The sequence below is a fragment of the Dufourea novaeangliae genome, unplaced genomic scaffold (assembly GCF_001272555.1).
Source record: "Dufourea novaeangliae isolate 0120121106 unplaced genomic scaffold, ASM127255v1 scaffold25, whole genome shotgun sequence".
NCBI lineage: Eukaryota > Metazoa > Arthropoda > Insecta > Hymenoptera > Halictidae > Dufourea > Dufourea novaeangliae.
This window is the reverse complement of record NW_015373901.1, coordinates 2,371,318-2,398,912: the sequence shown is the minus strand read 5'-3', so window position 1 is coordinate 2,398,912 and position 27,595 is coordinate 2,371,318. Positions and strand designations below refer to the sequence as shown.

Genomic DNA, 27,595 nt, shown 5'->3' with positions numbered 1-27,595 from the left:
TTACTACTCAAGTATCTGTTTGCTATACTAACACTATTTATACTAATTTGTATAAGTAGATGTAACCTACAGGATATATGGGGTGTACTTTAACTAGATAATTTTACATGTGGTTAACCACACACAATGTATATGGCCAGAAAAATGTGTACTTAATGAAACAATCGCAGAAAAAAATTAATCATGGGTCTCTGCATTGGTTAATTATAACGGCCCATGTAGTTGATAATTCAATGTACAATAATAAACAGAAAATATGCAATACAAGGAATTCCACTTTAGAGAAAACGGAGTTTTAATAGTGAAGAACCTTGCCAGCACCGCTAACGCCACTAACGTTTCAATTATCTGAACCGTCTGATACACGAATTTCTACTGTATGTAAATTGAATTTCTCAAAATCGCAACTTTTTATCAAAAACTTGTCTGCACACTTTTGGCTTATTTTTGTTGTACAGAATCACATATTCGGTGATATCAATGGCTGTATTTCGATAGTAAAGCAACTTATAAGTAGTGCAAACCTTCTTCAGGTCTCTTACGGATCTCGTCTCTCCGGAGAGGGTATCAGTTGGTGATTTCGCTCTCGATGACCTTTCTCTGTTCGGTTCCCAATCGAGACAAGTGTTTTCTCTCTTCGTCACAGCTTCGGCGCTGGTTATCTTCTGGCCTAGCCTCGACTGTAACGGGTCTTCAATTGATTTTGTCGTCGACGAACTGGCGAGTACTGATCGTTTGGCGTAACCATTCTCGAACTGTAATCAAAATCGATTCGACTATGATTAAAAGCCTTTCGCGAACGGTCAATTAACATTCGTAGTCGGCATTTATTTTCACGTTGATAATGCTGGTTGTTACAGAGCTCTGTGTTTGAAATAAGAACACTAGTTACAGAATTTGCTATAAAATACCATATTTGTGGTTATTGTTAATTTGAATTTGAAAAAAACCTCTCCAAACTTGTAAACGTGGAGTATATTAAATTAAGAAAATTTATAAAATCCACGGCGTTGTTAAATAAAAAATTGTAAACACATTTTTATATAAAAATTTGCAAATAACGTTTAGCAGCAATTTTATTGTTAATGCAGCACCAATACCAAACCCATGTTTTGAACATAGATCCTATGACTAGACTTATTTGAGCGATTATAGACACTAACCACATATTATGGACAGTTTTTTCTGAACGCCTAAAGACGCCATCAGCAATGAAAGGACTGAGTAAAGTATTAACGATAGAAAAAAAAAATTGATGTATCACCTGAGAAAGCAGTGTACGATTCTTGTTATTAAGGTCCGTGAGGGCGTCGTCTCTAGTTTTTATAGACACCCTTAGCTGATCGACTTGTTTCTTTCGTTTCTCCGCAACTTCGTTCAGCTCGTCGAACGCCTGACACTTGCTCTCCAGCTGTGCGTTAAGTTCTTTAGTAACTCGTCTCGTCTCGACCAAATCGTTTCGGCACTTCTGAACGTCGATGTCCTTTTTCAGAAGATCTTCCTCCAGTTCTTTGACTTTCTCGCGCAGGGCCTCTGTGTCCTGTACCCTCTCAGCGGCCAAGTTTTCTCTTAAACGCGTCTCCGCCTCCAAACGTTCCCTGAGCTCATCCCTCTCGGTCTCGAGTTCCTGTGTCCAGTTACGTTCCTCGTTCAAGCTGCTCGTCACCTGCTCCACCTGTGTTTTTCACGAGACGAAATAATCAGGATGCTATTGTTCATACTTCGAGGTACAGCTAACTGTCCATTAACGTGTCCCGTGTTACCTCGAACCTCAAGTTTTTAGAAGTACGTTAAGAATGAATATAAATTGATTTGCTTACCCCCTTATGTTATAAGACGGAATTAGATTGATAGGATAATTAATATGTAACGTGTTTCATGCTATCTTAAATTCTTAAAATTACGTTACTCTTGTTTTATAATATCGAGTTCTGCTGATAGAACAATTACATTGAAATTGTTTATATCTAAAGAAGTGAACTTATTTTACAATTAATATTGTTCAACGTTACCCGAAATATCAGATTTACGGGATAACGTTAATCAAATGGTATTAGAAATGAAAGTATTTAATCGCTTTCCCTGTAATATCTAGTAATACCACTGAATAATTAATGTACTGCGGATTTTATGCATATATAGTATTAATAATTATGCAACACACGTCTGATTTGCGATTCAAAGTCCAGAGTATAAAAAATACATGTCTCATGCGTGACAGCGCTTGAAAAACAACTGTAAGTCAATGAACCCGAAGTATTTTAACGAAATCTGTAATACAATCGTGCAAAGTGAATTATTCGAGGCACGTTAAGATGTATTTCAAATTGTAGAAAAACCCGGAAAAATGGCCAATAAATGCAACGTGATAATCTGTCACGTATCAGCGTGTGTGATAATTAAAACGTGATATCCGTAAACAACACTATGCACATAATTAATTGCAAACGATAAAGAACGCATGGCGTTATTGTTGTTTTTCCGTTCCAGAACAAGCAAAACAACAGCCTGAAATATTCAAACAACGAAAAACGATAACGAAGTGAACCCGTCGACGAGCAGGGGCGAACTGATTAATTTCTTTCGTTTTTTCCCAGCGAAGATAGCCCGCTTATCAGGTGCGGGTTCTTTTCGCGGTCGTTGAAGGAAATGACCAACGATAACGTTGAGATGATACATGTAAAAAGATAAAATAAGTAGGACACTGTTGCTTATCAGCTCCTGTTCTAGTGGAAAAACTTAATTCTTTATCTGTAGCGCATTTAACTCCATGGGATATCTGAACGTTTCAAAATTTTCTTCAATGTTTTCGAAAAACTTTTTTGTATTCTTCTGTGGTCATCTATATATGAAGAAAAATTGTTTATAACTTTGAAAATGCAATATTAATTTTTCGACCTACGTCTATTAGGAATTTTTTTCATTATTTGGCGAGTACTATCTATGCTAAAAATTATAAACCCTTTTTTATCACCCTGTATAATAAACATTGTGATATGGGTTACTATTGAACCACCATCTGTGTTACTGTCAGATGATCGGCTATGCGAGGGATAAATGATAGTTGCAAAACTGACAAAAGTTGCACATTAAACTAATACTTCGTCGACTTTGTGTCAACATTCTCTTACCTCGGCCTCCAGGGACGCGACAAGTTCTTCCATTTGTCGCAATTTCTCCTCGGTATCCACTGCCTTTTCCGACGTGATCCCGAATGCCTGCTTGTAGTATAAGGACGCATCTGCCTTTTCTTGGTATTCCGCTAATTCTGTCGTGACAGAAAGAAGCACAACGTGTCATCGCACCGGGAATAAATTAGCTTCGCGAAACGCAGTGGGGGATAAATCAAAGGTGGAATTTAGCGAAGCAGTGACTTAGTTACAACTGAGAATTATCGAAGTGATATAACACGCCGTAATAAACTCATTAACCCATTAAAGACCAATGTTGCGTTATAATTTTTAATTTGCAACTTTTTCTTTTCAGTCAATTTACATTACTGAATTCTGTTGTTTGACGGGAAATTTATGTATTCCTAGTACATATATGGGATTGCCTAAAATACAACGAACTAAAAAAAAATTAACCAAGATTTGTGAATTTTTAAAATTATTTCCGTAACTTATTAAATTGAATATAATTACCGTAAAATTACTTCCTATCGTTCGAAAAGTTTACTGGCTTCAGATAATAACGTTTCTTAATTCTTTTACTAACCTTTCTCAAGTTTTCGGACCTTCTCCCGTTCGTTCTCCAGCGACTGCTGGTACTGAGCCTCATTCCGCGAGCATATTTCTTTCTGCTCTTCAATTAATTGAATCGCCTTGGCCGCTTGACTGAGAAGTTCCTGCTTCTCAACCAATTCTTTTCTCAGTGATTCATTTTCGACCTGATAATCACAAGAATTTCTCTTTAACTATCTCAAACTGTAGTAATAAAACAAAAAAAACTGAAACATTCATATATAAAAGAATCTACATAAATAAAAGAAAATTGTGGACAAAATAAGGCATAGTTACATATTGTAAGAGCAAATTCTTCTTAATATACCAAATTAATAAGTCTATATTATAAATCTGAATTTCTGCTTAGCAATTAATCAGTTATCTTTCCTAATGCCTAAATCATTATTAGTACTCGGTTACAAAGTATTATAGTACTGTCAAAGTTCTTTAATCACGGATGAGAAAAGACCATTTCGAAAATAAGAACCTTCAATTCAATATTCTTCTTTATCGCATTTTCATCTACCGACGTAATGCCCATTCGTTCCTCCAGAAAATAGATCCGTAGTTTTAGATTGAAATTCTCCTTTTTGAGAGCTTCTAATTGGTCCTCGTAATCCTTCATTGTTCTACCCCCTCTGTCCCTGGTTCCCATCACCCCCGCCGGGGAGGTTTTGCCAGGTGACCTTGCATTTGTACCTGAAACACAAAAATACGTACCTTAGGTATGCGTCAATCACCAACAAAATATTTACTTCGCTGCGTTAATGGAAGAAATTGTTTAACTTGTACCCTCACGAGCAAACTCTGCTTCCGATAGGGGAAAAAGTGGCGTAGGGCTAACTAAGGCTAACTTCCTACCACTTGAGAAAATTTATTTCAAGTACTGAAATAAATGTTACATCGAATGTTAATTTGGCATAAATTTCAATAATTCCCGATACCAAGTGGTAAGATGTTCTTCCCCTACGCCAGCTTTTCCTCTAGCAAAAGCAAAGTTTGCACGTCAGTATACATTAAAATATTCCTTTATGATGCAAGTCAATTTTTGACAAAATTTAATTTATTTTCCTATGATATTGACTAAACTTCAGTAAAAATTGATTCACACCTCAATTTCATTCTATCTTATGCATAAATGGTGTATAAATAATCTCACTGTATAATAATTCAAGAAGTGGTGTTGATATCTCAATATCATCTATATCAGTACATTCTGATACACTCATACAAGTATACCAAATCAGGCGAAGGTTTTACAAGATTTATTCTATATTTCAAAACATCTCAAAAGCATATTTAATGACTTAAAACACCACTACTGGTTTCAGGGGCTCAATTATCGATTCCAGCTCTTACTTTTCATAATTAGTAGAGCGGACGGTGTTAACCCAATACCATCAGGTATTATCGTCGGCGCACAAGCTTCCCTGAAGTCATCTCTAACGGGAGAATGTCAACGAGACTTCCAACTGTTGTTTACCGCCTGAAATTTTTCTCCTGGCGCCGACGCGCGAATAACCTAATCGACGATCCGACCGGTCCAATCAAGGGAACAACAATTGCGATTGCATTGATCCTGATTGCCCGCAAGCTTTACCTTTAACATTTACGTGCTAAACATGAGAACTCAAATTTTGCGCGATCACGTTTTATGACTGCGACAGTTCCCAGCTCCCTGACCCGTGCCCCCTGATTGAACCTAACCGAATTGCCGCGAGATCGTGGATAAAAGACGAGCTATCGATGAAGTTGGACGCTCGCGTGCTCGAGATCGCGTGATGGAAATAAAGGACGAGCCGCGGTTACTTGGGGCCCTGGATCAGGACATTCAATTTAATTTTTCGTTCATAAATAGTTCGTGGATTCTATCGATTTGTAACAGTGATAAGAAACATTTCATTGTAATAAAAGATAAGTAACTTGTTGGCTAGGAACGGTCTAGTAGGAGCTTCTAGCAATGCATGGAATTCAGATTTCCTATTTTTCTATGAAGAAAATTAATGATAAAAATGGAAATATAATTTTTTTATTGTATGCTTACGAAGTTTTATCGATCGATCAGTGAGATTTTTTTGGTGAAAATAAATCAAAACTTTTAATAACACTAATGTAAGGTGATACAGCAATTAAATTTACTGCTTATTGCTAGTCATTTTAATTAAACGAACGATATTAATAAAAATATTGAGGTTTATATTTTTATAAGGGACATGCTAACAAATGTTAATCCTATGTATTTTTCTTGACTTTTAAAATTATACTATATTTTATTATTTCTGTGTTCGAACTTAATTATTGTCATGTAATGAAATGGAAATGAATTGTTTCGCTATAGAAATTACAATAGACGAGTGTAATATGTAATCTGTTTGAAAGTATAATCTTTTGGGTGGACGACCCATGATTATCGAAAAATCTGAACTTATCACCTACAATTACTTGCGATTTTGAATAGTTTGGCAGCTTCTTGTTAATAAATAACATTATTCCCTCGCCTTTTTTTGTATCTTCAAAAACAAGTGAAATATTGAAAGTGCTCACGTTAGGTGGAACACCCTGTACATCAGATTCATTTTCGTGTCCACCGATTCAGAAGTAAATCAAATTTACCTTATTTATCTCCATTAGTAAATCCAGATTTACTTTGTCCAAAGCAGCCCGTAACACATGCACGACTTTGCAGACACGAAACAAAAGATAAGTCACGCGGTGATTACGTCCCACTTAAGGACAGGACCCGCCATGTCGTGCGTTCGTGACTAACGCGCACGGTTAGCGCAGCAGACACGGCGCAAAACGTGCATCGTTTTTCTCCAGGTGCGCTTGTTGCAATAATTGACCGTTGAATCGATCCTATTCTCGAATTCATCCGAGCTACGTGACTGATGCCAATTTCGCGATGCTAGGCTGACGCCGAGCGCGTCTTTGCTCCCTTTAAATCTTTTCTGGCGCGTCACCAAGCGCCGTTAAACCTTTCAGGCTATCCACGGTGACACCGTCTTCGCGTCGTTAGACCAACATTTTTCCAAGGCCTCCTTGTTTTTCCTTTCGGTGACTCTCTTATTCGTTATTTTCGGTGTCTCCCCGCCCCTGTCGTTCTCTTTCTTTTCGCGAAAGGTGAAACGCGTCTGTCCGTCCAATCAGCCGCGTCAGGAATGTAGGCGCAGCGGGATGAGAAAACATTGGGACTAATTGAACAATCGATGATATTAGAGATAAATCAGGTCCCGTGTAGAGACTTTTAGCCTTTTTGATGCTGAATACAACGGTGCCCGTTGAACAGACTCATTTTACCCCGTTTAGGTGAGGCGAAATTATCCCCACCAATTCTTGGAACATTTCACAAGACAGAACACAAGCCCCTTGTGGAAGTCGTTGTGGGTCTCAGTGATCCTAACGAAAATAAAAATAGAATCACTATGTTCTATAGGGATGTACACGTAAAGTGGTCTAGAACTGATAATTTATCAACAGTGTTTATAAAATGGTAGTCTTATAAAAAAAAATTTCGATTTTTGGTCCTATTTTTCGGTATTTGTTCATGTTTTAAACGAAAAGTATAGTTGATATCTGTTTAACTGTAGTTCAGTTTATGTGTAGATTCCTATATAACATAATCATTCTATTTTTATCTTTCTAGGATCACATTGAGGCCCAGGAGGACTTCCGCAAGGTCCTTGCGTTCTCATAGAGGCAAAACCTTTACGTCATCAATTCATATATCGGGACCTTAATAAATGAACCTCATAACTCCACTTTTGAGTTAATTTTGCATTTTAGTGCCATTCAAAGCACTCAAAATAAATACATTTTCTTAAATAATTCCGCAGCTCCTGTAAATTAAATAAAGATCAAAAAACTTACGTATTTTCTGTAATTTAATAAGTTCAATTAATTCTAAACTGTGTTATTGCTCTCCTGTAAAGTTCCGTCAAATGGAGTTGCGAGTTTGACTTATTATGGTTACGATATTTGTAATAATATTTTTAAAATATCAGAAATATGATTCTAAGCAAGAATCAATAAAGCTTTAATGAAAAAAAATATTAAAATCTGTTTGTTAGTTCTTGGACAAAACATTCATGAAAATTTACTTTTTTTTTTTTGACCGACAAGGTAGAATGAACCCTTATGTGAATCAACGAAATAAAAATTATTAGAATATAAAGGAAAGCTGAGTGAAATTAAAACATCATGACGGTAACGTTTAGCATCGCAGGAACGAACCGACTATACAAATGCATCTGCCATTTGTGCTTTAATATAGCCTATTAAGCTCGGTAGCTCGCGGTATGACCTTTCTTTATGCGGGACAATTCAGTATAAAGGAGAACGTTCACTGGGTACATTCAGTAGTGCAGAGGTAAACATTTCTACAGCCAGCTGATTATTAATTCTTCTCTGAATGGTGTAAAGGGCGTAAAATTGATTGATGATTTTCTGATCTGGAAACTATGAATGTTCATGCAAATTCCTATTTTATTAAACAATTTTCCAAGCATAAAAGCAGAACTTCTTTCATGTATTAGGAAGTTTATTGTATTAAGGACAAACGAAGACTACTAATTTTTCCTGAAACTTCTCTTTCATTAAGTGTTTATCCACTTATGTCAAAGTGTCAATTGCGTACATGAATTTCAATATCTAAAAATTCAAGTTTAATATTTTAAACTTTCTATTTGTCAACCAGGAGTTGTTTAAAAATTATCAAGAATAATATACACGTATTTATTTAAGGGCAATTATGACTTAAAAACTTTTGTCATTTTACTTCGAGATTTAATTAACTTCATACGAAAATTATAAATTACTTCGAAATTTATGTTTCATACAATATTTACTATCACGATTGTAAGATAAGAGGTGATGCATTTTTGAAGAGGGCGTCGATAATTTCGAAGATAAGACTCGCGTTATCGACAGAGCAACAGTGTTACGTAATTCCTTGCAAATTTGTCTCACCTCTAGTACGTTCATTCAGTGGAAGATTGAAGGTGTGCTCATGATAGATTAGACATCGTTTGTCAATAAATTACTTGTCACAGCATTCAGATAACGATATTAATTCAATGAAGCCCGTCATTATAATAAACTCACGTCTATACAAAGTACAATGAATCTGAAAGGTACACAGATCTCAATTTTTTTCGACACTTTGTTAATTCCATCAAATTTCATAATCAGTAGCCAAAATTAATATCTGATTCCAAAAATGAGTTCTTTCTGTACCGCGTATCAAGCTTCAAGCTTAATTGTTATAAAATTAATCATACTAAACGAGCTTCAAAAAACACATGAGAATCTGACGTGATCTGAACAGTCGATCTCCTTATTTAATAATCCACTGCACTATTATTGATCGTCAAGTTGTCACTGAAATTAATTTTTCTCGGAACACTTCACTCGTCGACTAATACTTCAACCTCTCAAAGCAAAACCATAACCAACTTCATGATATAAAAATTACGTAAAATCAATTCCATTTAATTCGTACAAAATATACGAATGATGAATTGTTACACAGTGAATTATATAAGACATAAGACACAGGGTCAACAGTAGAACTATCAATATTAAATGCACACCAAATAAAATTGTATAAATTCCAACAAGAGCACCTTTATGAATTCAGTAACTATAAAATAAGAAATCTACTGGTAGTTCTAATGTTCACACAACAAAATATGAAATACATACAAATAAGTATACATGTCATATACATAAGTAAAAATACGTATCCAATTTGACGTCTGAGAAACACATTTGATACATTCACATGCCAAGGGGACCACTTTTTAAATCTTCGAACTCTAGTACCGAAGCACTTGATTAGTGCTTAACTTTTCATATTTAAAATAAATGTCACTGTTCATCAGTAAGAATCACTTTGGCGAATGAAGGGCTCGTTTAAGTCACGAAAAAATCGTACCAAACATGACTTGAACTTGTGTCGGTCTGTCCTGGCTGCTGTCGGGAAAGGTCGAAGCCTCTGAGCGCGACCTACCGCATCCCATGCCACGTGGAACACCCTCACGATCACATTTCACAGCCTGTTCTCTAGAGCCTACCCCTAAATCTAAAAGCTACGAGTTTCTGAATATTCGCGGTTCTCCACTCACGGATTCGTAGATCTTTCCACGGCAGGCGCACAAACACTAACTGACACGGAGGATGGCGGAGCAGCGCCAAAGTTTACATCGCAATATCCCGCAGTTAAAATTATATTCCAAGCATATATCGTACCGCGCGTTGGTGGGTTTATAGCCGAACGTTTCAAGGATTCGTCGAACTACGGTCACGCGGAGCGGCGGATTGCCCCTCGTGAAGTTCGCTTTGACGTAGTACAATGTCTAGCAAGAGCGTGACTGGGCAAATCGTTATCTGGATGCAGGTATCATAAACAGTTCAATGAATTCGGGTAGCTTGACCCTTCCTCTACGACGCATTTATATCAGTATGTTGTCCAATCTCCGTTATTGTTTATAATTGCCTGGCATATTCTCTGGATAAATCGAATTTGGCGAATTAGTTGCTTCAAATTCGATACATTTTTTTCTCGAAACTTTAACTTCATAGGGTAAACGTCCCAACTACTGCCAGTGTTCCTAATACTGTCACTTTATTTATTTCATTTAATAACAACGTAACGTATAAACAATTGCGTACAAAAAATTCATTATTGAATTGGGACTTTGATTTACATAAAAACAAAGAAATACATGTACTTGTGTATACCTGGTATTTTTAAAATTAATGTTGTTAAATGAAAGTGTAATTTGAGCGTTAAAAACGCGACTACATAGGTAGGAAGTGATGGCGAAATGATAGTAAAGGAGATACAATTTTACTATTCAACCTACATCAATTCTTTATATTTAATGTATAAAACTATGTTTTGATTAATGAAAAAGATATTAAATAATGCTATGTTACAAACTGTCACGTTTTTTAATTAAACAACATGTAAAATGGTTATATGAAGTTACGCTACAATCTTAAGGTGGCAGTAATTGGAACATCTACCCTATATATGTACCCACACATTTTCAATGAGGATCGCCTCAGGTGATTTAAAAGCTAGTAAATATTATTTACGGTTTTCCACTTCGTACAGCGATAGCTCCGATGTTTATGATCATTATACTCTTGCAATGTCGATTTTTTCTTCCAAACCATTTGTCAGTTAACTTTAATAAACCTCTCTGGTAAGTTTTCATAATTTTGGTTGCTTCAAATTCCATATATTTTTTTCTCGAAGCTGTAACTTCATACATCCTCGCTCATTTTCCAGGGGAGTCGTGTTAGGTGATTTTTAAGACCAGTTATCTTTAATAAACCTCTTTGGTAAATTTTTATCATTTTAGTTCAGATGATATTCAGATAATTAATCCCTTAAATTATCAATTATTTTCAAAGAGTATGGTAGTACTGTGTTACAGCAGAACCACGTGAACTCTAAACTCATGTGTCTAACACTTACAAGAAGTTAGTCCTATACAGGGCTGAAATGTTAGATCGATCACCGGAAACTGTCGTATCCATCTAACACGTATTTCCCTCTTATGGTTATAGTTACGAGGGAAATTCTAGTAGGTTCCTGTTTCCACTTCAGTTTCACCCCTGATGGAGTTCCTGTGCAGTGTCGAACTGCACGTGAGTAAATCCTTGCGAGTGTAAATTACTGCTTCTATGTGCTCTTATGTATCAAGGAGGAACATGAAGACCCTTTGAATACTTACTTTAACAAAAGAAAAAACGTATTTTTTATATATGCGATAAAACAGAGGACTAAAACTACAAACTTTAATTAACATGTGCAATGTTCGAGTTTTTAAAGTATTTATTGAGATCGTAAAAAATTGAGATAACAATTAAACCCTAAATTAAACTTACGTCAATTTTTTCTTCCTAACATCCTATAGTTTAAGAGATGTCTGTCACCAAACGTCAATAGTAGATATTTTTTTATTGAAACATTCAGTGATACATTGCAGAAAGCATAGATTTATCATACTGGTTATCAAGGGGACAAATATAATTGGTGGGATTAGACATATATAAGGGACATTTTTAATTCAAAATACAATAAATCCACGATGACTGTTCGAAGGCTCCTCGGCACTGAACTAATTTTATCTCGAATTTTATCAATGTTTATTCATTTTCATCCATACTTTCCATTTAAAAAAAATATACAATCCACTGATTAATCAAAAACTACTAGCCACAAAATGTGATAGCAATGCAGAAAATTAAACTAACCGTGCAAGCATATGAAATGAACGTGTAATGCACAAGTCAGTTTGCGCAAATTATTTAAACATGTCAACAATCCTAAATAGTTGAAAACTTATTGTTCATTAAGTATTCCAATTCTCCGCGACAGCCAGTCAACAAATCCATCAGCTCCATCCTAACTACCCCCTGCAGCTTCTCCCTCAATCCCTTTCATATCAACCCTATGATTGGCGTTAAAATCTTTCGCAATTATGTTCCACCCCCTCGACTCTGCAGCCCGCAAAACGGAAGCTTTCACGCGGATCTGAAGATCGCGCGCGGAACTGTCGGGCAAAGTTTAATAGCCACTAAACGTCCGCGAAGACGAGCGACGACGCGGAAGGGGTGGGTCGGTCCCAGTCGTGATCCAGCGTTTCCGGGCATCGATCCACCGTTTTCCGCAATTCGGGTATCGGTGCAGGTTGCAGAAGCTTGGACTCCAAGGTTTGAGACGATCATCGGTGCGGACTCGACGCTCGCGTATTTATAGATGACACATTTAAGCCAGAACGGAGTTTCGACCATCTTTATTTTGGCATAGGCCACTCTCTCTCTCTCTCTTTCCAGTCTCTCGATATGTCTGTTCGGGTTGATTCTGAAATTAAATCACCGAACTCGTACCGAACATGACCCGGGGACGCGAGATTCTGATTTCGCTGGTTAGGGTCGGCCTATTAAATGTTAGGCGACGTGTCGGGGATCGGAGACGGTCAGACTTCGCCCGGTTATTTCGGGTCGCTTGCACTGGTCGCCAGTATTGCGACACGATGTGCGCTACCCTTTGGTAGCGCGCGCGCGCGCGTGGGTCACCGTGGTTCGTGTTCGAGTCGCGGGGACATCTGTGATCGATATTAGAGTCGGTTAATTCTGTTCCGTTTCGGCGGAGAATACGCGCGGATTTGGATCGAACGAGAACAATGATCTTTTGGATTAGGTCTAAATTTGTACAAGTATTTTGTGGAATAAATTCTTATTAGTTGTGCTCTGGTAATCTGAGGAGGGCTTTACTTAGAGTAATATTAACGGAATACTTGAGAGCCCAGCCTTCACTGCTAATGGTATCAGTTATTTCACAAACATTTATTTTTTTAAACAATTTTGTAAGTTCTAAGATTATGAGCTTTCAAATAATGAAGGAAATAAAGAAATTTTCATGTAAAATTACGGCCGATGCAGGGATACGTTGCATATCATTGAAATTCGGAGCGCTAAGGGTAGTTCTACGAGATGCAGATAGAACTACTCCAGGAAAGACTTCAAATTCGAAGTTTCCACGGACAAACATTTCGGTAATTTCGAAGCAAGATTGTCTTTTATTATTAACAGTACAATCAACACAATACAATTCAAAATATTTGTAAATTTACTTCTATTAAGACGACATTCAATTAATTGCATTTAGAATTGATCATAATACCGATTATAAGAGGAACTTGATCACATTCTACCAACTATCCAAATACTCATAGACACTAGCATCTACATACATTAATGCAAAAAAATAGATGTATTTATTTTACTCGATTTCTATATTAATTTCCCAATATCATTCCTTATGCAAAAATTTATGGAAAAGTGTTATGCTGCCTTTCATACCATTTATGGATTGTTTGTAAATCAACAGACGTTGCAATATTTGTTATTAAAATATACTCTCCTTCCCTATTCGTCTTTTTATCTAAAAGGTAGCGTCTTATGTTATGAAATTAACCTAAATATGCTTAGCTGTTGTTGTTCGCATATTCGAGCATTGGATAACCCTTAACTCGTAAGATGAGGTCTGAGGAACTCCATGAATATTTTTAGAATGCCTACTTTATTTTTATTCAACAGTCACGTAAAGAGATGTTTGTTTATTTCAATGTTTTCTTACATGAGAATGCAAATGTAATGCATACGTAATAAGTAATAAAATTTCCACCTCACCAGTTAAGAGTTAAGCGATATACGAATAAACAAGGTTCAAGTGTAAAATCGATACTCTTCAAGAAGTATTAACGATTCTCAGAATTAGAAACAAGTTCGCGACAAATTATAACACCTCTGTCTTCCTGTTTTCTTTGCTTTGTCCGCCTATTTATCTGGCATGCACACTAGTAACTTCTTCTAAACATAGATTCACCGAGTATCACGAGTGTCCTCGACAGCGAAATTGAGAATAAAGCTACAAATTAACGATGGAAGTCCGTCTGAACTTCGCGTACCCTTAAACCATTTCTTCTTCTACGTCCCTACGCCCTTTATACATTTATTCGAAATAAGTATGTCGCGGAATGTCGTATAAAACGATAAAACTAGTGAAACAGAGTGCTGCACGAGACTCGCCGGTGTCTTAATTACAAATCTAACATAATTTCCTTACTTTTCAGTATATTTTCGCCAATCTGTTAAGAATAGCTTAATGAAGTTCTGCAATGATTCCAAACATGAACTTATGCATCATTAAAATATCTCCGAATAAATTCATCTCTGAACTACATAATTTTAATTCGACATCATATTATTAAAGTATTTATAATAGATTTTTTAAAGTACAATTTTCCAGAATTCTATAATATATAAACAACGAAGAAACACGTAATTCGCAAAAATAATTCTGTGATGTAACATAAAAGTTGTAGTATTGATTAGACTGCGGATCTTTCCTAGGATAAGTTAATGTGCGAAATATGGTTCAAAAAAGTACTAACAATATCTAATAATACGTTTTGTACTTTTCGATTAATACACCCCTTCTTCAAGGGATTAAATCTCTAATTATTTTTCATTCTCGAAAATACAATCTTAAAAGCGGAAAATTTTGCATAAAGATCGGCTCTAATAATAGCAACGATAAACTTATTTCAAATATAATTATTCTCAAGAATACCAACTATTAAGTTTATCTGTAGATCTTGATTATTACACAACTTTCAAAGTTGCAGAATCACTGTTAAGTTAATTGGAATTATAGGACTCCAAAGATTCGAGTTTATCGTCCCCGACACATGCGTTAATACACAAAAATAGCATTAGCGCCTGAATTATCATTCGGTTTATAAAGACACCAGGTTTTAGTAGACATGTAGGCGGCTGGCTCAATCCCAATCATGTCAAAGTATAAATGAAAATGACACGGTCGCAGTGGGTTAAAGACGAACAATTAACTAACTATTATACCATGATCGTTACTGTGCTAAACATCCAGATACGTGTGGCGCTTGAACTTCATTGATCTAAGTATTATACTAATTGCGAGGTTCATGACTACACTATGGAGTTTATGCTTCCATGGCAGATGATGACACTAACGTTCGTTACCGTTCATTACAGCATAACAAACATAATTTACGTAACAAACATAATTTTATACTTTATATCAAAAACGTTCAAGCACATAGAACTCTCTATCTGTCTCTAGTATTCTTTGTAATTTGGTTACCTTACTTCAATAAACATAAAAATGTACCTAGGAGAATGCATCGTAAGTTTTTTCAGATATGCCACTTATAATAGTCCTCAACCGATGTCTATTGATTATAATAGATTACCCCTTTATATTAGTTTCCTGCTACAAGTTCGTATAAATTACGTATAATACTTCCTGATTGGAACACACTGATCCCTGTGCATAGAATATGCAATTTAACGGATATTTACAGTAACCCTCGTGTACTGGTCTTTAATTGAGCCCTTGAAAACATGAATGATGTAAGTCAGAAATACGTTTTTGAGGTATTTAGAAGTTCAGAAAATATCTGGTAAAACCACCCTTGAATTGATACATGAATATCTTCGGATATACACTAATTATACTGACAATGAATATGATCATTATATGTAGGTATGATGACATCATAATCGAGTGTGATGATTACGCTGAGTACCCTGAATGTATCCGAATAATTATAAGAATATACATAGGTATAGATCATCTCAGTATGAGTTGATATATTCAACACCCCCTGTTGAGTTATGAGTGAAGCTAGAGATATGTTATTTATACACACGATAGAATTAAATTATCGTCCCATGATGTTATTTGAAATTTATTAAAAATTGATTGACATCATTAATGCTTCTAATGGAAGAGGCACAATATGAGATTCTTATCGGTCTATTATATCTAGAGGAAGATTTCGTTTAAGTCTTCTGTTGGATATCTGAGAAGTAGTGTGTATAATGTCAGGATTTGGTTGGTTAAGAGAGTGTATGTAGTGTCTAAACGAGATATCAAATACGGTGTCTTGTACTGTTGGTATCCCCATCAAAGTGAGTATCTCCGCATTTCCTACGTACCATTCCGAGTTCGTTATCCGTCTCAGTATGAGACTATTTTTTTTAACTTTGTTTGTGAGTCTGAGCTCCAAATTGGGTATACATAAGGGAATTTTTAATGTCTGCTTTAATTTTGAATGCCGTCTGATTACCCACCACAACTGTCTGTTGATTGTGAACGCAAGAAGTGATTCCAATAAAATGTCCGAATAGTAGAGGTTCTCTAACACATCGTGTTGTGATCGATATCTTTCGTGCCGAAACTATGCGGAACAACGAAGAAGGATTCGCGCACAGATGGCGAGAAGTTGGCCTAACAGCGGTGGTCGAGTGGCTTCGTAGGGACTCTGGTATTCAATACAGATTTCGCATTCCTGGCTGCACAGGGCAAAGTTTAGATGATAGAAGAGAGCCGGGCCAGCTGGGCCAACAAACAACGTCCGTTCGATTGGACAATGCACCCCGTGTGCCTGATATCAGTCGGCCAGCATCGCGTCGGACAGCGTCGAAATGTTCGCGAAGGTGGCGAATAACGCCGCCACGGAGGAGCACAGTGTTACAGAAATAAATACAGAACAGAGTCGCGACACCTCGTTCCCCTCGCGCTTCTCGTCGCGGATCCACCGAAATAAATGGACCACCGCTTCCTGTAATACGAGATCGCGAAAAACACTTTTCTATGGATGCCCAGAAGTCTTTTTGCTCTGGGGACAAGGGTACTTGATCACAAGGATCGGGAATTTTATGTACCTATAATTCTTTATTATTATGAGTTCATTATTATGGGGGATCAGTTGATTCGTATAACCAGGTCGTACATACACAATTGTTCACGAAAGTGTTTGGCCACCTTAGGGCATTGAGCGAGTTATGCGTGGAATTGTCAGTAGATTTGTAAATAAGAAAACTATATCAAAACCTATTCCGAATGAATATTTATTGTAAAATAAATTAATAAATGTTCATTAGGAATAGGTTTTGATATAGTATTTTATTTGCAAACCTAATTAAAATTCCATACAAAATTCGCTTAATGCCTAAGCTGACCGAATACTTCCATGGCCAACTGTATACATAATAGGAGTCTATGTATTTCTTGCCACCATCTATAATTTTTCGTTCCAGCGAAACTTAGCTAGAATTTAGTTAATCAAGCACTATTAAAATTTTGTTCGCATAAATGGAGTTCATACTCCACTATAAATCCAGACGATCATCATGAAGGTAATCCCTTTCTGCCTTTACACATCTTTAAAGTCTTTTTTCCAGTTCTCGAAAGCGACGTAAAAAGCGGACACTGAAATTAAAGTTTAATTTCTCTTGCGATTTCTTAATTATTGCCTCTCTTATGGCGATACGTCGTCTTTTTAGCACCCATTTAAGGCGAAGGAGGAAGATGATAATTTTGTCTGTATGAAGAAAATGTGATATTTCGTAAAAATTATATATTTTAGACCATGTTTATAACTTTATAGTAACATAAACTTTGTCCGTTGAGGTTTAATGTCATCTAAACAATATTTATTTCAGACTTCCATCAATTTCGTAATCCCTTGCAACATTTATTACGTATCTGATAAGGGCCCTAACGAACGAGAGTATACATGTATCCCAGTACCTACTGAAAACCGACGCAATACAATTAAAATTCCACCGTAAACTATTGATCCTATCATCGTCTAAGGCTACAATGCTACATTTCCACAGATCCACTTCAAATACATTCATTAACATTTCCAATGCACCGAAGGATTCGCGAAATTCTTCGCGCGCCAAACCCTATTCGATCCCCAAGCGACTCTCCACAAAAGAGGGTCTGTGGCGTTTAATTAATCCCGTTCATCGAAATTCAACCGACGTTCATCGAGATTTCAATATCCCGATACCGTGAACAAGAGGACCGCTGTAGAATTCGTCGAGGAATTAAAAGAGAGCCGGGAAACAGCTGTTGTATTTCGCGAGACGGTATAACAAAACGCACGACGGACGGAACGACGGGCACGTGCGATCGTATCTATAGATCTTGGATCACGGAAACGTGGATGGGACCGGGGCGAAATGTCGGCCAGCTCTGGCACGGATTCGTTTACCAAGGGCCAAATTTATGCGTTACTATAAAGCAGCGGTGGCCAAGCCTAGCCAGACCGCGACTTGGCTATTAGCCACTACTTCGTCGGGGCTACCTCTGAGCTAGATTGTTCATAGTTCTCGAATAATCGTAGAAAACTCTTTGTGGTTCGATAAAAATTTTTACAGGTCAGAGTTGAAGTTACGATGATAATAGATATACCTAAGGATCGATTAATTTTCGTCAAATAAGATGACGTTGTTTATGACATACGAGGTGGAAGATAACGTCTGAGACCCAGGATGGTGTGATCACCCCTGTTGCAGACGGTAGATTACGTCTGCGTCGGCGTGGACGTAAAATAGCTGTAACCACGAGGAAGCAGGTTCGTTGCCCTGTTTTCATCGCGATAGATGCAATTACAGAGACGCTACCGCCTGCGGATCCTCGTGGACTCTATTACATAGGATAATAGAATTGTCGTTGCTAGCTTCACAACGGAATGCGTCTTAACTTCAAAGGGCACTGTAACTCTCGTGCGTTGTTCTATAAACTACAGTAAAACTCTACTTGTCTGGACCCTTTCGAGGAATAAAACAGTTCGTATGACAGGATCGTTCGGATAATAGGAGTTCAGTGATTTTCCCTATTACCTACGATTTTTCGTTCGAATAACCGGAACTCACGTTCAGACAAGTGGATTCAATCACACATTTGCTGCTTGTTCTGGTTATAAAAATGTTTCAAACCTTATAAATTTGGAAATGAATTTACGGGAATAATTATTTCGTAATGCATCGTGAATTAATAAAGCATGGTCGTGACTTTTTTTAATGTGTCGAATTACTGTGTACATTCTAACTGATGCAGATGTTTGTATAACTGGGGGCTCGACAGTAGTTCGGATAATAGAAGCCCAGGAGGAAATCAATAAATCAGGCACTAACTAAAATTTCATTCCAATAAATGGAGTTAGGATCAGTGGAGTTCTACTGTATTGGATCACTATTCCTTCAATTAGGTAAATTGAGCCTGAATGAAAATCAAATTAATAAAACATACAGACTCCTCTCGATTATCGTCTGGCTTATTGTACACGATTAGTGTCCAGGCGTCATCAAGAGGGGGCGTGGAATCTGTCAAGCGCATACTTTGTTGCCCAGACTCGGACTTTGGACAAAAAACGAAATTGAGATATCTACATGTCGAAATCATCTCTCAGTTTTCATATAAAAAAGTACTCTGCGGTTGGTCTACGGCCTACTCTGAATTGAACAGTAATGCATTTTGTAGCAGCAGAGTGAGATAACAATAAGGTAACTGATCGTTCCATTGTCAGTAGCAATATCGGTGACCTAGCGTTTAAGTAATCAGCTAATCTGATGGGACACTGGTAGATTGACACGTTTATTACGGACGGGACTATAAGTAATAAATACGTCTCCGTAATCGATTCTTATGCAACGGTATGCCTCGATCATAGACCGTAAAATTGTATCCGGCCCATCCTGATGATCGATCGGTCTTGATCTGCGACATAAAAGCATTAACGAGTCCATTGATCCTTGAATCACAACGTGACTTTTAACGGATCATTTGCGAAGATAAATATACTATTTATACGCACGATACATAAAATATATAAAAAATAGAGTACTGGGATTTATTAATATTTACGCTTTTATTATCAAATTTGGAGAATTTTGAACAAAATTTTGTTTCCTCTATTAATTAATTCACTAGATGAAAAATAAAGTTAGACTGTAACTGTATTAAACTCTGTTAAGGTTTGTATTTTATTGTTAGTTTTAGTTCAAAAATGAGTAACATGATATATATGTACCGATTTACATACATAGTTCCAAAAGACGAATCTAGAGAACAGATGATCTAGCCAGAGATGTCGAGATAATCAATATTGGAACTTAACTTAGAAATTTAAGGGTGATGATTAAAGGATAATCGATACAAAACTATACTATGTACACATCTTACGCATATACCTTGCACTCACAGTTCTGACTAACATTTTTCATACACCCCATATAGACGACGAATATACATTGTAGGAACATCTGTTTACCAGATTCCGAAACTTTACCTCCTAAGTATGTGCTGCAGTACTTTTGTGACATTTGGAGTCTTACTGCCGAATTTATGACCGGTTATAGTACTGGTTATAACTCTGTAAGTGTCCAGTTGCAGAGTCTTACATATCCTCAGCAGTGTCTTCAAAAAGCAATACCGGAAGCTACCCAATGAAACCCAAAACTGTATCCTATGTCCATACTGAACAAGCAGTGTATGTTTCCTTTCAATAATACTTTCCCCTTTTTTAAGTGTCTTCGAATATGTTACATTCAAGAACTAGTGTTACAAACATTTAGTTTCTTGATAACTAGATAAACATTTACTTACAATTTATTAACAAACGTTTATTGTTACTAGCTTTTTCTATGTATAATTAATTTCTTGATAACAGATTCTCTTTTCTGTCATTGACGCACATAACAATAATTTTTTTAAATTTGATTATAATTTAATTGGTATTAATATTGCAATCTGTGTATAAAAAAAATATAGAAGTTAGTATACTGTTAGCTTGAACCTGAAGAGATTTGTAACTTACCATTCGTCATTTGCATCGTTGAATTCATTGTAATGTCTTGTAGTGACATGTTGGTACTATAACAAAAAAGAAAAAGATACTGATTAGTTTTTATTAGTCCTATTGTTACCAAATCAATTGGACGAATTAAAATGGAAGTATGTATAACGTAAATAAAATTCACAATGAAAAGATAAACGTTAAATCATTATGTATTAAGTGTCACACATTTTAATGAAACTTCAGACTCTGAACAGATTCGATTATTTACACAATTAATTAATTATTTGTTTTGATCTGAAAGATGTATTACAGCAACACAATAATTACCAAATAATTTCTCTTTTCCAAATCAATATTGCTGTAAACTATATTTAAAAAATGTTCCATGGAACTAAATAGTGCATTTTTATTTAATTAATCTATAATTAAAAATTCAATTTTAATTCATGTTTACATTTGATATCTCCGAGGCAATCTTAAAGAAACTTTACAAGAATGCATAAATTAATTTGTCCACAAATTTCATTCTTACGATTATAATAACAAATTAATATTCTCAGACCTCGATTGTAACAACATATTTATGTAACAAGAAACGAGTATTCAGGTTCTAGAATGCAATAGTTGAAAAATAAAAAATAACGAAGAGTGACAAAACGTTATTCAGCCATTTCGTCGGGACGATAATGAAAGGGCGCCAGTGTCGCTCAAACTGTTTTTATTTTCGGAATAGGGCCGAAAATGGCGCACAGGCACGTGGTGCCTTGTGATTCCACAGGAAATAGACTCTACGAACTAGACCAAATTAGATAAAACTTTTAAAAAGGATCAAGATGAAGGCTACCTTCTATTTCCAGAGCGACGTTCGGCTAAGACCAAAACATCGGTTCGGAAGGACGAAGTTTTCGCATACACAAGAGATTAATCAGCCCAGTCGGCAGTAATCTAAAGAATGTCGTTGGGATTAAGGGGATAGACTCACATCTTGCATCGAGAAATTGATGGTACATTAAAACCTACTCTATGTGTATGTTTAGTTGTCATATTTTCAAAGAAATATGTATAAGCATATTTCAACAAAATGAATTTAAATTTATTTCAATTAAAAAAAGGTCATCTTCTTACTATTTAATTTTCCTTGCATTGAGGGTGATAAAAAAAAGATCTTAGACTGTAGAAGTTTATAGTACTCACCGAGAGGAGTAAAAGCCCTAAGATCAATTCTTTCAAAAGAAAATGCAGAAGTTCGTTTTCAGATTTGTTACAGATATTCCATGTTTTCCTTCAATTTCAATACAAAACTCATATCTGCGAATCATAGATCGATGTACACATTCTTTCAAATATTCCTTTCGTATCTCGTATAAAAATCCGCAGTCTACTTATCATATTGAACGCTCGTAAATATAAAAATTAATTTCACACCGAAAGAAATGACTTTAGGGCCAATGTTGATTAAACGTTTTTTACTCCTCTCGGTGAGTATTATAAATTCCTAAAGTCTTATAACCCCTTTACTTTATCACCCTGTACAAACATTATCTAAAGAATATTAATTTAAAGCTTTTAATAAGCAACCTTTATCTTATTATGAAGTAATAAACACGGTGCAAAATATGCAATTCATACATACAACCTATGTAAGAGATAGGAACATGTGTTTCTCGAACAAATCAGATATCCTAATGTGCATAAAGGGGGATGTGAATGCATCGTGTAAGTATACTTAGATACAAAATTTTTATTTTTAAGATCGATTGAAAGTGATAATTACATCTTATCTCACGTTATGTTATATTATTCAAAAAATTCTAATTTAACAATTTAAAAGAGACAGAGTACTGTACACATGATGCATTTCGTGGTATTAAACTGCTAACCGAAGGCTCGTATTCACTCAGTCTGGGTCTACGATTCTTAAGAAGCGATTCGTTATAATTAAATACGACCCAGATTTTGATTGCAATTTTCATCGCTCTAACGAACGACACGGGCTTGACGTGATGTAAAACCGTTTGCGTGACATGTCAGTGATTTATCGTGCGAGGCTACTTCAAACTGCGTGAAAGCAATAAGTTCCTGCTGGCCAGTGTTGAAACGTGAAATGAGTAATTAACGGGATAACGTCCCTCCAGTCGGGTTGTCGCGGATCTTAACAAGTTCTAAGAGTTCTGCTATTATTTGCAAGCCCCGCGCTGTCTGGTATACCCCAAACCTGTCTCCTACCACGGTGGTTCGTGTCTCGAGCCTCGTGATTCGACAATTTCTTTCATAATTCGTCGATTGCACATTGATACGTCATAATGAATTATGGTTCTTTATACAAGTAATATGTTTTTATGGATCACTTTTTTGAGTCTATAATTAATAGACCTTATTTATATATATTTTCTTTTTTACATACTAAAATTATTCATTATAGGAATACATTTTTATTTAACCCTCTTACTGTCCTCTGTTCACGTATTCACAATAAGTTATTAATCACAGTCAAATAATTATTACAATCAATTGATCCAACACTGGAATGTGTATGTGCAGTCTCAAGGAAGCTGTTGGTATGTACCAATATGTCATCCTATATTTCTTAACGGAATCGATATTCGTTTCTATAGAAGTCTAGGATCTATTGTATTTTGTTCACTTTATAGTGATTATCTCGCATGATACACTACTATTACCTACTCAACTCAAGATCGAGAAGATACTTTTAATTTAAAATATGTCGCCTCACAATTTAAAAAATAGTCAATTACTAATTGGTGCATCTAATACTCGTTCAATGACCTCACATCTATTCAACTCTCAAAATAAAATTTCTACATTAATTACTCTCCTTTACTCCAAAATTGTTATGTTGGTCTTCTTACCCGAAAACGCGTAGAACATCGGCTTCCTTTCGAGCCTGACGCTCAAAAATCGCGTCCGTATGAATTAATGAACAGGACGAATTTCACGGATAAAATCTCCTTTATGCGAACCAACCCCGCCTCGTGAGGACCACAATAATAATATCGGCGGCGGGCCGCTTTTCGCTCCCCATCGTCGTCGTTCTGAGCGACTTCTGACGCGTCCAGAGATTCCGAGAAGTCTGGATCCGGATTGGTTAAACGCGTACGTAAGGGTTGCGCTTAATATATCAGAGTCGGATGTTAGGGGGGTGAAGCCGAAAAGAGGATATCCACGGTTACACACGCGGGCCCGGCTCTTGTACGCAAGGTGAACGGATTACGTGCGTCTTGCAGTTTGTAAATAGACTGGTGGGGCTGAGAAATGAACGGGTCTCTTCGACTTTGAAGAACGAAAAATTCAAGTTTACCCCTTAACTGGTGGAGATGGAAGTTGTATTACTAGTTACTTATTACTAGACTGCAAATGTATATGCAAATATAGAATTTTATGAATTGATATCTTGTAACTGGACGCAAAGAAAACTTTATTTACCCTCTTAAGGGTTGTAATAGGTTCGAAATAAAAAGAACGTCTAAATCAATTTTCCGAAACTTTTTATTCTACTGAATTTCAGACAATTGGATATTCTATAGATACATCAAATCCGCAGTCTACTTATTATATAAATCTTATTACTTATTAGAAATAGACTATGGATTTTATGCATTTATAGCGTACCCAATTGGTCTGAAATTGAGTATAGTGAAAAGCTTAACAAAGTCACAAATAAATGTTTATATATTCTCTTTATTTGTACACGTCCTTCGAATATAATCTTGTTTTTTTGTGATGTTGAAGGTGAAATTCGTACATCAAAGTTCTATATAATGTTTACAATGTTTATAATAGATAACTCATAACAACAATTTATTGCAAAGCATCAAAAACCCAGTGTAGAAATCAATTAAAAACGTATAAACAGACCATCTGCGTAGTTGATAAAACTGCAGTTGATCGAAATAGAGATACGTTACATAATTCATAACGCATTTCGTAACATGCAAACGAGAGAGTTGTCGCGTTCCAGGCACGAAGACCAATTACGGGCGTACCCTAATATAGAATACTTTAAGAGACATCTCAATCAGAACTTTCAATAATCTCCACATCTTAAAATAATAAATGTAAATATACAGATGTTTGATAATGAATTATTTGAAATGCAAAATCAGAATAAATGTTTGAAATGCAAGATTAAAATAAATATTTAAAATGAAACATTTCAAATGCTTGTGCAAATACTTAAAAAAACATATTTACGACATGTATACCTATTATATAATTTACAATTGAATTGTAAATTTTAATGAAGATATACGTTAATTTACTTTTACTCAGGGTCATTCGACTTCGAACATTTTTCAGTCAAAGAAGATCAAATATTTACAGAATTATTGTTAAAAATATTAATATAATCTTAGTTTTGTTTTTAAGAAAACATAAAATATCAATTGGTGGTAAGCGGAATACCAGAGTTGTTTAGAAATCAATTGTTGCTTCATAGAAGAAACCAACAGAAAATTTTTCGAAAAATTATATGGCTCAATAAAGCAACATATTTGAATAATCATTTTTAAATAATTTTCTTCAAGTAGAGGCGTACATCTGAAACTACCCCGTCGTTAATGTTATGTCCTCTTCATTACTAATTTAAACGACTATACATATGTATATGTAAGTCAGAACAGAAAAAATTAAAGGAAATAAAATTCAAATTTTACAAATAAGAATACTTATTATTTTAAGTAACTACTACGACGTTAATAGATAAACTGCGAACATGTATGCAAATTCAAATTTCTATGAAACTGTCATTTAATTTTATTCAAGTTTTTAGGAGAACCGTATTAAATAACATTTTTTTAACAAAATTATGATTTCGACTATGGAGCATTCGTTAACATAGATTAGATAATACCTTATGACAATCCTATTTACAGAGAAAATAGTAAGAATGAAAACAATTTGATGGAATGACGCACAGAGTTACCGTCATCTGGCAAGATGGAGGGTGGTTGTGTAAGTAATCAATACTCGAGAGCAGATATGGTGGCATGGACCGAACAGGAGCACGCAATGCGAACTTTAACCAGTTCTAAAGGGTGCATTCGCCCTGCAGAATACACAACTTTTCAAGATATTTTGTACTGATTACACCTCGAACACAACACGTGAAGAAATCCATGCCACTTACTTAACCCTCGTACTCTGTTCGATAAACTTTTGCATCACTATTCCTTAAATTAAGTTGAGCCTGCATTAAAATCGAATTGAGAAAATACATTTGTCTATCGCTAAATCGCAATATAAGTAAACTACTGGTGTCAAATTAGTTTACAAAATTCTATAATAAAAAATATAATTGAGAATCAAAAAATGACTTCGAGCTAGCTTGTTCTACACGATTATTGTCCAGGCGTTATCCCTACCATTGGGTGGGGGGTCTGTGAAACCTGTCAAGTGCACACTTTGTTGCCCCTGCGTTTTTGTTGACAAAGCCCGGGTTTCGGGCGAAAAACGAATTTACAAGAATCTGAAGCATGTCTCCCTATAAGATTATTGTCCTAGCGCGGACCCAAGTTCGGGACGATAATCGAGAGGAGTCTGTACCACCATTTCACTTTGTATTATTCAAATAAAATTGTGCCTAACTCTGCGGCCTAATACCAATTATGTACCAACAAAATTACACGCAAAGGTGATCTATTTTCGCAACGATAATCACGTGGACTGTCTTCCATTGTCACTCGAACACCGGTAAATCGAGTTTAATCTTATATCATCCCGTACCACGCCGGGTTGAACGTTATCAGAACGAGCGCGTTCACGTTGACGTGCAAAGTTCCCTCAATTACCGGATCGTTAAACGCATTAACTTGCCCGGTTAAACAATTAGCTCGGCCCTGTCGAATGGAAGCATCGCTCACGCAGCGATCCTCGGGCCTCAGACCGTCGTCGCGTTCTTTGCGTCGTGGGTGTCCGGTGGGCGAAAAAAAAAAAAAAAAGAATTGATTAAAGCCTCGATGAATGCATGCGACATTTGGGGAGAAAACCTATGCGCATATAGATCGATGCAATTTCGTTCGACGTTCGCGCGACCATTCGACCGTGCACAAAGATCGCCGTATCGCGACCTCTCTGATGATAAATAGGAAGGCTTCCTCTGTTTCCCAACAGATTTCCGGCTGAAAACGGAACGGAATTTTCCTCCCGTGAAAGACAATGGAAAGCTCAGCCCGGTTGGCTAACAAAAATTCCGTGACACGTTCGGCGAAGAAAATTTAATACTAAAAAAACAGTGAGTATACCGAACCGTGAATGAAATAAAATTTTTGTTTCCTCTGACATAGGTTTTCTTCAATATTATAAGGTACACTGAAATTAGCATTTAATTTCCTGAAATTGTAGATTGAATTAACATGTGAAGCAAGAGAGACATCTGCATAAATTAATTATGGATTCAATGAATTAGGATCCGTGTGAAAGAAGTTAAGTCGAAGCATAATTTGGGTATAATAATAAGCAAACAAAGGATTTATTCCGAAGCAATATCTCGCTCTGTGCAAATGGCCTGCTAAACAAACTATTAATCACCATAGCTTACTCATGACTCATTGTCGTTTCGTGTATACAACAGAATTCGTCGTTTGAACCCTATTCCCCCCCTTCTGATACTCACGCTTTGCAATGTTTTTCGTAGTA

General features: G+C 36.1%; 1 protein-coding gene across 4 annotated transcripts in view; it reads right to left on the bottom strand.

Annotated features, from left to right (window-relative positions):
• Nucleotides 1-27,595, bottom strand: part of LOC107193720 (centrosomin) — a 49,696-nt gene that overhangs the window by 13,207 nt on the left and 8,894 nt on the right. For 2 of the 4 annotated variants that reach the window (XM_015583224.1, XM_015583222.1), the window contains exons 2-7: nucleotides 20,960-21,015; nucleotides 4,213-4,424; nucleotides 3,718-3,889; nucleotides 3,132-3,268; nucleotides 1,265-1,675; nucleotides 525-755 (exon numbers count right to left, since the gene is read on the bottom strand). In XM_015583224.1, the coding sequence (XP_015438710.1) occupies nucleotides 525-755; nucleotides 1,265-1,675; nucleotides 3,132-3,268; nucleotides 3,718-3,889; nucleotides 4,213-4,424; nucleotides 20,960-21,015 (1,219 nt within the window). Of the gene's footprint in view, nucleotides 1-524; nucleotides 756-1,264; nucleotides 1,676-3,131; nucleotides 3,269-3,717; nucleotides 3,890-4,212; nucleotides 4,425-9,657; nucleotides 9,870-20,959; nucleotides 21,016-27,595 lie in introns of those variants that run through there. The other 2 variants (XM_015583223.1, XM_015583225.1) reach the window with 2 other exon arrangements.